Source organism: Numenius arquata, chromosome 2 (genome assembly GCF_964106895.1).
Source record: "Numenius arquata chromosome 2, bNumArq3.hap1.1, whole genome shotgun sequence".
Classification (NCBI taxonomy): domain Eukaryota; kingdom Metazoa; phylum Chordata; class Aves; order Charadriiformes; family Scolopacidae; genus Numenius; species Numenius arquata.
Window position 1 is genome coordinate 121,341,510 of NC_133577.1, and position 12,698 is coordinate 121,354,207.

Here is a 12,698-nt window from a genome sequence, read left to right on the forward strand (position 1 = left end):
CACCCTCCTTTCAGGTAGTTGTAGAGAGCAATAAGGTCTCCCCTCAGCCTCCTTTTCTCCAGGCTGAACAACCCCAGCTCCCTCAGCCTCTGCTCATAAGACTTGTGTTTATGAGGACATCAGCCCCTGTCCTTTCCTCCCAGACATCAACAAAAAAAATGAATTGAACAATGCTCAGAAAAACTTATTTCAATGTAAAAAGTAGAACTACCCAATTTACACATTAATTGCACTAATTGATAATTTATAGCTGCATTACCGAGAAAGTGTTTTGGGTTTGGTTTTTTTTTACTTTAAAGGTTCCTTTAAATGTTGAGTTGCTAAAAGGAACTGACAGCTATAAAATATAAAACCTTTTTTCAAAAAACAAAAGGTGAAGTTCTCAGTTTTTCAAGGCCTTTGGTTCATTTTGTACGGATTTTTTAGGCTTTCTAGTCTTTTAGTATCTGCTTCAGTAATGACTTTCTTTGCAGAGTTCAATAACGTGGCTGCAACACTATTGCTTACCATTAATGGTTAACACAAGAGCAGCTGTGCACAGCAAGTCCTTCATTTGGGGAGATACCATTTTATTTTATTAGAAATTGATTTTTAAAGCCCTTTCATTATTATTTTTTTTAAGCAGGGAATGCTTCAGTAGCTGAGTGAGACCTGCTTCACTGACATTTGGAAATAGGTTCAAGATTTTTTTAATTTTTTTTTTTAAGTGAAAGGGAAGAGATAATACTACCGCTTCCCTATTCATATTTTTAATCCAGGAATTTTAAGACTTTAGGGACAAAACTATTTTTCTGGATAATTGGTGCTGCATCATTCTCTTTATCTGTGAATTTCTCCATTTAACACCTTGTAAGCCCTAATTACATCAGAATATCCTAGTAAAATACTGGCATGAGCAATGTAAAGAGACTTTTCTCTAATTAATTAAAGTTCCCATCATATTATACTTATTTATTATATAGATAAACAAAGTAAGGCTAAATACAAGGCAAATCTTCAGTAAAAAAAGGGAAAGAATACAACAGTTCTTATCACTGCACTTTTCAGCACTGGTATTATGAAGATCCTGAGAAGATTACCACACCTGCTGATGTTTAAACAATGCTATGAATTTCAGTATGTGTTAATGAATATAATAGCACGCTGAATCTTAAAAATACTTGTGTTACACATATTCCTGGCTTGAAGCCCTAACCTTCAGAGGATCACTGAGGAAGTAACTTTATCTCTCTATACCTGTTTCTTTTATCTGCAAAATGAGGACAGTGATATTTTTATTACTTTTAAACCAGAAGATGTTTGGGGGATGAAAATTAAGCTGTGTGTTATATGCCATGCAGTATATATTCCCTGCAGTGAGGCATAAAATAATGTAGGGGTGTTTGAGAACATGAAGCCTCCTAGAACAGGACTAGAGAACCTTGTAGTATAGAAAAAATAAAGCAGGGTCCAGTGCTGTCCACGAAGAAAGGCTGCCAGCACGTGTTGTCCATTCAGTCACACTAAAGGATGCTAATGAAACTCTGATTTGTTCTGTTTGTTAGTATAGCTATATCTTTAAAGCTGAGGGAGCAGATGAGCTTAAGAAATACCTATATGCATGATTAAGACATGCTCAGAAGTCCTTAAAGTAAGAATTAAGATTATGTAGGCACTCAATTTCAACACTGCAATCTTGTTCAGTATCTACTCAAGCCAAACTTTCTTAAGTGTATTTACTGCTATAACTAGAAAGGCTCTTATATCATATTTAACTGCAAAGAAATGTGTGCTGTCTGCAGTCCAAAACAAAATGCATCCTTTGCTAAGAATCTTAGCCTTAACAACAACAACAAAAAACTAAACAGAGAGGTGGTATCTGGCAAAAGGCACATAAATACAAAGTGGTTTTAAAATTTGTTTAATTAATAATTGCTACAGGGAAAATAGGATGCTTCCCAATGCAGTATTTTAATGAAACATTGATTAACAATTATAATATTCATTACCTCTATAATTAAGGATTTCAATTTTAAAAGAGGAACTAGCTGGTTTGTACCTACACTTCCAAGTAGCCTGCCAAAAATTTGATATTAAGTTGTTCTTTCAGATAGCTGCTTTCTAAAACATAGCAGTAAAACTAATTAGGAAGATGCCTCATAAAATGTAACTAACTTAATATCTGCTAAACCATATTAAACTACTTTAATTAAATTAATTTATTTTTGTGTAACTGATTTTCCCACTGCTCTTCGGTTAATTATAAATTAAATCTGCAGTCTGATCTATATTAAAGTACATTTCTGTCTATATGGAATCAATGAAGCTCTACATGTGCAAGCCCACAGGGGGAATGGATTCAAGATTTTTTTTTAAAAAAAAGAGTTTAATTTTTCAGACTCCTGCCACCAAAGAAAAATCTACTTGGAAACAATATTATAAAGAAAAAAAACAACCCAAATCTGACCTACACTGCAGATTCTAGGTGGTCCTGCTTGAGCGGGAGGGTTGGTCCAGGTAACTTCCAAAGGTTCCTTCCAACCTCAATCATTCTGTGATTCTGTGATTATTGTCACTTATTATTACCTTTTAAAAATGCATCAGATATTCTGTATTAGATAGCCCATATCTGGTGAAAGAGAACCATTCCTCCAGAATATTCATCTATTTCAGGTGACTGTTTAGAGTATTTTATTGTCTGAGGATGACCATATTTCCCTTTTCTTTTAAAGATCAAAGTTTTGGATATTAAAATACTATGTTGTGATATCCGCAATTTTATGTCTTTGTAAGTTTCAATTGGATTAGAACAAATTGGTTATTTCAATGATTTTGCTAAAATGCTGTTAGATTACTGCTTTTAATCAAAAACTACTGAAACCCTATATCTGGACTAGAATTGGGCAAATATCTCAAAATTACATCTTAAAAGCTAATACTAGTTTCTAGAATTAGAAGTCTAAGCTCAATAATTAGGCAGGAAGATGTACATCTACTAGTACTGCTGAGAATGTGCTTTAATATTTATAATAATTTGTGCTCTCTTGCCATCTCACAGAGAATCCAAATTTTCAACTTGGTGGCTCACAGTCTTCCCAATGAAACTCTTCTGCTTTTGTTTATTGTTTCCACAAACCTGCCTTTCAGAATTCCATAATATCAAATTTCAGGAGGGTTTGCTTAAAAAAAAAACCTGCAAAATACATTTCGGCTTTCTTTCTCGGTAGTGATGAAAACTGAGTCTTATTCTTGTGTTAAACATAAATAATGGAAAACTCTTCCATTGTAGGACAAAGGCTGGAAATTTCTACGATAAACGCGTGGATTTTTTAAAGAAACTAGAATTGAAAACATGCATTTAAGACAACTGTGCCCTTGTACAAAACAAAAAGGAAAGAAAAGAAATTATTTATACGCTCAGTCCTATCTTGCTTTCTGCAGACAGCTAAAATTCTGTTTGCAAACTCAACATTAAGAAACAGGAAGAATTTTTTCATACAAGTTATATGTGGGAGATGATCAGAAAATTTTGCTGATCATGATTTCTGTTGAAAAGAAGAAAAGAAGCTGTAACTAATTCCCCAAAATGTCACCGTGTAAATCAAGATTCCTTTTTTTCCAGAGATGACTCAAAATAGCCTCTGAGCATGCACTGGACAGTAGTGCAGGACAATGACCACAAGGTCCCTGTGGCTACAAGTCAGACAGGATCGTACACAAACCAGGATCATGTCTAATGCATGCAATACATACTCACTTCATGCCTTTATATCTGGGTCTGGCTTTTCTGGTCAGGCTTTTCAGTACAAGCAAAGCAACTGAAACTCTGATTTCAGTCACACTCTAGCACATGGTTATTTAGAACTGTTCATATTTTATCCTTTTTTTTTTTTTAATTCGGAGATTTCAATGCAGCTTGAATTTAATTTTACCGAATCTGATCTGATCTATCACATTGTATCTTCTTGTTATAGAAATTAAGTTTAGTACCAAAAGCTTGAACAGCAGAAATCCCCCCCCCATAGCTTCAAGAGAATGCTTTATTTACCTGCATATCAGTCACAAAGAATTCTGTACGTACAAGGCAGTCTATGAGCAAAAATGGCCTCTGGTAACGATATGCTTGTAACAGGAAGACAGAGGTATTACAGTTGGCCGTGAAAAAACTCATTTGAAATGTCTGAGCCATTTGATTTCAATGACTTGACAATTTCACTAGTCAGTCTGGTGAAATATTTTAACATATTTTAACTATTGTTAAGAATTATTAAATGTCAAAAAAATTAAATGAAATGCTCAGAAAAATATCCAAAGCTTGGGCAGCTGCATATTGTATTTTAATACTGTAACATTTCACATTTTTTATGTGTTAATGTCTGTGTCAGTGACAGGTGAAATGGACAATTGTAACTTGAACAGAAAATTTTCATTGTGTGGAATCCAAAGTACTTGCAACATAACTTCATTACATCCAGTGTAATAATTTTCAGAACGTTTGGAAGCAACCACTGTATGTACCTTCTGTTTACACTGACGGATGAACACGGACAGAAAACATACGGAGTTTTCTTTTCATCCTCAGTCAATAAACCAATAAATGCAATTTAGCTTCTAAGCAGAAAGATGTCTGGTGCTACTTTGAGTCAGCAAACATTATTTGAGCAAGCGGGAAATTATAATGGGAAAGTAGGAAAGATTATGGAATAAGTTGTAGTTTCACACAGGTATGGTTGTTTCTTCAGATAAAATCAGTCTGTTCCTTAGAACTGAAGGGCTCTATGTGTCCCAGCAGGATTTGAAGCCTCGTAGGTGATGGGTGCCTGTGTTCAAGCTGACATTTGCACAGTGAAGATGTATAACCTGCGATTAGACTGATGTGGGAAGAGGAGAGGGACAACAAGCTGCAAGAAATCTCTTGGTAGCCTCTGCCTCTTGGCTTGGGAGCTTCATTTAAGTTCAAGCTCTTGCTCTTGCCCGAGCTGTGTTGTGTGGGTCTGCGTACTATGTTGGATTTAGCTGATCCTGACCCTGACTCAGGTATCTTCATCACTTGAAGATGGAGATTCCTGTCTTAATTCTGTTACAACTCCACAAACATATGTAAAAAGGACAATACATTCTTACAATGCTGAAACCATCTCTTGGGAGAAAGACTAATTTGTGATATACAACTTCAAATGTAAGAATGAGTATATATTACATCCTTCCTAAAAGTTCCATTCACTTTATTCGTTTATTCTTCTGAGCTCTTTTATTAAATTACTGTCTACTTACTCTTGAGTTGTTCAGAGCTCATGGAATGGCTAATAGAAATCTCAAAATTGCTCTTGGCATCTTCATATCAAAACGGATGGTTGCCAGCACAGTAATAGAGCACAGCATTTCTCTTCACAAATATGCTGCCATTGAGACTAATGAAAATGTTGATACTGAGTAACCTCACTATTTTAGGCAAGACACACTTTCTTAAAAAATTTAAAGAAGAAAAAGTTCAGTATGAGGAGACTCATACTGACTCTTTAAATCAAGCTGATGAAAACTCTAACTGAAAGAGGTGGAAAAAAAAGGTTTGAAGCCCATGGAGGTATCCTGCACCTTTGGCTCTTCTCTGCCGTTTCTGTCCTGATGTTTGAGAATGAGAGCTGAACTGAATATTTTTTACGGGGAAAATAGTTAATGAGCAAAATGAAACAAGTGATATATTAATCTATAAAGAGAGAAGTAGACCTTAATGCAGTCTCTAATGTTTCTATTGGGGTACACCGTAAGGTAAACATAGGAAGTTGCCGTACAATTCCCTTTCATGCCTAGCACTGGTTCTGCTATCACTGCAAATATCAACATATATCTGTGTGTTTATGTATATATTTCTAATACTTAGTTTTCTTGCACATCTGGATCTATCCATCTACACAAGTGTCTTCTTAAGTCTGGCTTGCCTGGATTACGTATTTTCTTCTTCTTCAAAACAAAACCAAAGGTAACACCACATAGCATACATTTTTTTCCTCAGTAAAAATGACATTTTGCATAAGGAACATTTGATATACTAATTACATCCTTATAACATTAAAGGAAGCGAATACTTTGGTATCATTATTTCCTCTACCTGATGCTGTTAGCTACTTTTGTAAAACAGTTTCCTATTCTTACTCTACTGCATCTAATTACTATTGTATCTAAGTCTAATAGGATTTATTGTAGTGTATAAAGAAGAACGTCTGAAGAAAGGAACTGGTCTAAATGCCATGTGCCTCAATCGAGGTCATAGTCAGAAGGAAGCTGTCTTGTCGTCTTGATAGAGACAAGGGAACACAAACGTACTGAAGAGGCAGACAAAGGACAGCTGAAATTTATATGAAATCATATACATGATGATAAAGGAGTGTACAACAGTACCAAATACAAAGTATATATGGGAAACAAGGGGACATATGTAACAGAAAAAAAAATCTAGTATTTTCACATATACTCTCCAACCGTGGGGTCACTCATAGAAAGATTCGTTCGTGCTGCTGGTTACTATGGTGACAAGGACAGCCCAAGAGCCTACTTAGGACAGAAGTGATGTACCGTCTAGCCCATTACTCATGGCAGTGGGATACTATCAGATAAAAACATTAGGTCAAGAAACCTGTGATTGAAGACACCCTCTACAGCTTAGAGGGACAAAAGATTGATTCTTTTTAAGGGAGGAAAGACTGAGTGGATATTTTTCAGCTAATAATGAGCAGACTTATCTATACATTTTAATTTGGGGGCTTGATACTTCCAAATACTTTCACAAATATCATCACTATGGAGAAATTAATCCCTTTGAAGCAGGCTTACCTAAGGCCAATATAATGAAGCAATGTTTTACAATTTATAATATCATTTTCAAAAATCCATTCCAGTATATGAAACCTGATTTCTTTTTCAGAACATCTGTCTGTGTCAGATAGGTCTCTGGAAACTGAGACAAAGAGTTTACAAAAAGAGGAAGATGGATAAATGTGTGTCAAAGACCTATTATAAAAATTTAAAACCTAAAGGGCTTACTGCTATAAATGCAAGGAAGTGGGAAAGAGAAGACGCAAAGAGCAATGCACATCCAACTTAGGGACTGTCAGGCTACTCCAGGTTACTCTGTGTGGGTATAAAATTTTAGAATTAGAGAATTACCCAGGAATTTTTAAAGTCAAATTCTGACAGGACTAGACAGCTAATAATGACTTAGGCACTTAGCTAAGGAATGAGCAGGAGGTGTGAGGATCTGCACTTTATACTAAATATAAACTTATGTTTAGATGGAGTATATACAAGCAAAATATCCACCTGAAAAATAGCTTCTCTCATTCTATAGAGCTGCTCTAAGGAAAAATACATAAAGATTCTTAAACTCCAGTGTTGTCTTGGTAAACAACTGGAGTAGACCAGTTAGCTAGACATAAGAATATTTTTCAATATATAAAATAATCTGACACTTGAGAATTAGTTTCCCAGAGATTGCCACACAGATGTATTTAAGAAACACTTATTTTTCAGCACTTGAAAAACATCACTATATAGTAAGCGGTGACAAATGGTGACCCCAAACACAGTAATAATAGATCCCAAAAGCATTGAAACAGAACACTTGGAAATGAAACAGATATGAAATTAGCATTTTCAATATTATTTTTTCTGCAACGTCTCACTGTATTTATTTCATCAGCCCCTAGCATGAAAAAACAAACAGGATTCAAGTGCTATGAAATATTTCTTCCTGTAAACTAGCCTAAGGCAATTTCTCTGCCTGTGCTAGCAATTGTGCTAACGATGCAGTAACAGCTTTAGAATAATCCCCCTCGCCCTCAGAAATACCAACAGTTTTATATTAACAGAAATGAAAGGATCTCAAAGGATCTCAAAGGTCTTCCTTAACCAGTTGTAGACAAGACACAAGACACTGCACACAATTGTCTTTCCTGTACTGGACACATTATTCTGTCATTGATAACAGCATCACTTAACGAGAGCAGCAGCAGCAGCACAGGCAGTATGCCTTGCCATAAAACAGACCTTTCCATTAGCCTAGTACACTTCAAAAATCAAATTAAGGTTAATTTCAGTAAAATATATATCTACTTAAATTAATCATTGTGATCCAATACCGGGAATCTTTAATAGGTAGAACAGATGCTGCTTGAAATAATCAAGTTGTATTCATTGGCCTCAGCTCTAATAGCAAAGACATAATTGTCAGAGATCGTGGATTCTGCAGGCGGGACATAAACATAGCATGGCGCAGTCATATTTTCACTGACTTTAACCATAAGATTATCTGTCTAGTCAGCGAGTCACTATTTTTAAAACTAGACAGGTACAACAATCTCACTGGCAAGTATTCAACTAACTCTTTACACAACACGTAGAAAACAATACAAAAATAAAATTTAACTGTTCAGTTTTTCGAAGGACATCATCTTTTGTTCCTCTTACTGTAAAAAAACACTAGTTACATATTTTACTTCCAGTTTCTTCCCTGTTATACTATCTTCATGCCACAATAATTTCAGTCTTTTAGTTACTTCTGATATACAGAAACCCCATATACATAAGAAAGTAATTTTTGGTTATCTTTTATTGCTTGTAAATAATTCAGAGTATTTTTAAAGCAATAGGTGACACAGGACAGTTCTTTAGGAGATTTCAGTTACCTGGGTAATACCTAGCGAGGCCAGTTGCACTGCCAAAAACCTGCCATAATAAAGTGGGGTCTTCTTCTCTGTTCCTCTTGAATACATCATCCAACGCTGCAGTCCAGTTGAGTTCATTTAACACTATTGTTGCTGTCAAAGATAAAACATATTTTGTATTACAAAGTTACATCCTGACACAAACAACAATGAGTACAAAAATCAAACTATGGCAGAAAGTAGTAACGTTTCATTTAACTAATCAACAAAGTAAATTTAAAGAAACATTCCTCTTCCTTGGGAATTGAAATTCCTCATGCTCTTTTCTTCCACTTGCGTTACTTGTATGCAATGACTGTTGGTTTATTTGCACAGTCAATATCTTCTACAAATACTTTGGCTCTGAGATGTCACTCTAATTGCACTTCCCAGATATAGAAAAATAAATGCAAGCATATAAATTTGATGTTTCTACTAATTACAACACATTGCAGTAAGAACAACTAGAATGATGTCAACAGATGTAGGTGAGTCTCATAAAGATAACAAAGATGTAGCTTTTCAAATGGATGCTGTAAGAGGACTGCATGGGAAAAAGACCCATTGATGAGTTATTTGAATTGTCACAAGAAGGTGGGGTCACGTGCCCAATAGTATTCGTTATCGCCTGCTAAAAAGATCTTAATGTTCCTAGATGTGATCACTTACAGACAGATCAGCAACGTGAATGGTAATATTTATAAGTTGTGTTGGTTCCACAATGAACTTAAAATACAAGAAAATTCACATTTCAGCTAAACACTATGTGGCCAGTTATACAGAAACTTATATTCACAAATTTGTCCTGTACTAATGCTTATTTTAATCAATCAGTCAATCAATCAATCAATCAAATATAGTATATAATCAATCAAATATATAATATATTAACATGTTCTGTACCTTTTTTAAAAAGAAGATATGTTGGGAGTCTTACTCTAAGATTTATGAACACTGATACAGTAATAGTTAATTAACTATAGTCAGTAGTCAATGAAGTTTTATTGTGATATAGTGATACAGAATATCTTTTTATATAACTTCGGACAAATCATGCTCTTCACCTCATTTAATTAGCTGTAAATATCTCACTAATTTCCCCCCCAAAAAAGTATTAATAATGTTAGGCAATAGCAGATATTCAGTTAATTAGAATGAGCAAGGACTTTTTGTTGGTTTGGTCATTAATTCTGTGTTCCCTAATGGCATTGTAAGTAATGTTTTTAAAGCTGAAACACCTAGATCAGCAAGCCAAGAGTAGAAAGGCAATTAGAGGGGAAAAAACATTTGAAAACAAGTAAAGATGTAGGTATAAGTCCTATGAAAGCCAACACTGCAATACAGATCCTGCTTACACCATGGTATTGCACACAGGAAAGAGAATTCAAGTTCTCTTGCAAATGGGCAAGTCAAGCTGAAATAAAAACAGTTCATGTTTAAAGCACATGAATGGCATCTCAAACTGTACAAAATTTGGTACATAGTTCTACATTCTAACCCTCTGCTACTGTGGAAAAAAAAAAAAAAAACAACAATAAAAATAAGAAAAGGTTGAAAGTTAACATTTGACAGCCCATTTCCAAAGTGAAGTTGTTAACAGGTACTGGAGAAATGAGATCACAACGTTAAATTTTATAGGCTTGTTTTTAAAGGTTAAGGAGAAAATGGCTACACCATGTGTTTTGCAGAAAGGTTTTTCTGTTTTTTCAAAGTAGTTTGAAGGTAATATTCCTCTTTCAAGATACAGCTTTTTATATAAAATCAAATTAAATTTCCAAATCTTGAGATTCCCTGTAAGCAGGTACTATATACTTGTCTCTTTGTCAAGTAGATAATTATAAAAATATATATATATATATTTACTTAAGAAAGAGGAATAATTCCCTGAGGTACCATGAGAAGTTAATTATAATTTTAAAATGGTTACTGTTCAATTATCTCTTTCCAATCCAGTTTGATCTACTGTTTAATTAAGCACAGATTTTCTCAACTTAACTTTGCTTCAGATCCTACTTCCAGAAGCGGTTCTATGAAGTCATTAGAAACCCATTTACTTAGACAAGAATTTCCTTTTGTGCTTGAATTTCTATTTTTTCACGTTACTGTTTCCTCATCTGATGTACAGAGTACTTGGCCCACTGGAAGCCTATGCCAGTGGTTTCCAGAGACATTTAGGGCACTGGAGCTTAGGACACTTACTTAAGGCACATGGGAGACAATAATTCTTACCTCTTTGCCAGCTGATAAAGCATTTAGGTTTCAGGGTCCTCTATGAATTCCCAAGCCCCATAATAATATAAACCAGTGCATTTCTTTGGCCTTGTGACCTGACTTAAAATTGCTGCAGCCTTTACCCCCAGATCTGTCAGCGACTTTGGCGCTTTGGTCAAACCACCGACATCCTCAGTCAGCAAAACATTTAATCAGGAACAAAATGTTTTTAAGTTAATCATGCTCATAAATGCTTTTCTAAATCAGTGGCTCTGCACCCCATGAAAAAAAGTCTTCATATACGCAATGTGCTACAATATTTCTAAAGAGAGGACTTCCTTCAAACAGTAAGCTTACTAATGAATAAACTATATTCAATAAAGATACATGAAACACACTACTGTACATTTACAAATACTGTTGCAAAGAATGTCTGTGTAACATCACCCAAAATATATTGCTGAGTTACATATATACATGCATCTATATGTTTTCACATATCTCTGCAAATACACGGTCATATATATGTCAAATGTCACAGTCAAAAATATGTCTAAAATACATGCATATACCAAAAAAAACCCCAAAACTAAGGAGACAATCTACAAATAGTAAAATAACTAAGTACTGAAGTACTGAATAGATATATTGGAACTAATAATTTCAGCATTTTATTAGACTTGTTGAGATTAGATTACAAAGCAAAAAATATAGCTTACTAGATCTTATTTGTAATATTTGTGGAGAAGTGATGTTTTATAGCCAGAGTCAAGAGTTTTATGATCTTATTTATGTACGGCTTTCCCCTTCCTCCTCCTCCTCCTCTACAACTTTCTCCCAGAGACAAATACAACACCCTGAAAAAATCCAAGATCTTGCAGCAAGGGGGAAAAAAAACCACCCAGTACATAACGTAAGAATTAAAAAAATAATTAATATGGAATTTAAGATGAGCAACAAGAACAGAGTAAAGAGCATCCTAGCAGAAGTAAAATGAAATAAATCTGGGAAAATGCTACTAACAGGATGCAACATTTCTGTTCTCAAATACTGAAAAACATACCTTCCTGTGCTCCCGAAATTCATAGTTAATTGCCCAAGTCTCATTTCAGGAGTAAATTCTGACAACATACATGTAACTTCAACATACATCACCTTCCTCTTAATTCACTTCCTCATTATGATGACAACAATTTGTGCTTGGAACAGACACACTGAGTCTATTTGGTGGGACTGATATGTAAATAGCTGATTATGCAATCATTAAAACAATTACTTCTGGAGCATTTTGCTATTTGTAATTCAAATTTGCTGCCTTCATTCAGGTTTTTTTTTGTTTGTTTTCATTCTATCTATATACAAGTATACTTGATATCGAATGCAGTTACATTTGGGTTAACTGATCTAGTAATCAGTAAGTAAGGAAAAAGGTGCTGGGAATTTTAGTTTTAATAATCTATTTATCTAAGTGTTTTCCCACAACTTATATTACACTTTTATTTTCACTTAAAAATACATCCTGGACTTCAAAAGGCAAGCTGAAAATCAAGTTCCCTAGTTTTTTCTTTTAATGCAATACCTCTGGTAATAGGCAATTTCAAACCAATACCTCTAGATTCTGGTTTAAAGCCTACAGCAATGGATTTGAAACTTGCCAACATAAGAAAAGCAAGCAAAAATGTTCATAAACAGCAACAAAACTATTCTTCGAATGGTTCCTACTAAAATATCATGATTCTCAACTTGCACAGAAAAATCAATGCAATGCTACTTTCACTAGCTCACAGTAGAGACCATGGCATCTGTCAG

General features: G+C 34.6%; 1 protein-coding gene across 6 annotated transcripts in view; it reads right to left on the reverse strand.

Moving 5' to 3' along the window:
- Window positions 1-12,698, reverse strand: part of CACNA2D1 (calcium voltage-gated channel auxiliary subunit alpha2delta 1) — a 420,472-nt gene that overhangs the window by 114,501 nt on the left and 293,273 nt on the right. For all 6 annotated transcript variants that reach the window (XM_074144315.1, XM_074144313.1, XM_074144316.1 and 3 more), the window contains exon 7: window positions 8,661-8,792. In XM_074144315.1, the coding sequence (XP_074000416.1) occupies window positions 8,661-8,792 (132 nt within the window). The remainder of the gene's footprint in view (window positions 1-8,660; window positions 8,793-12,698) is intronic.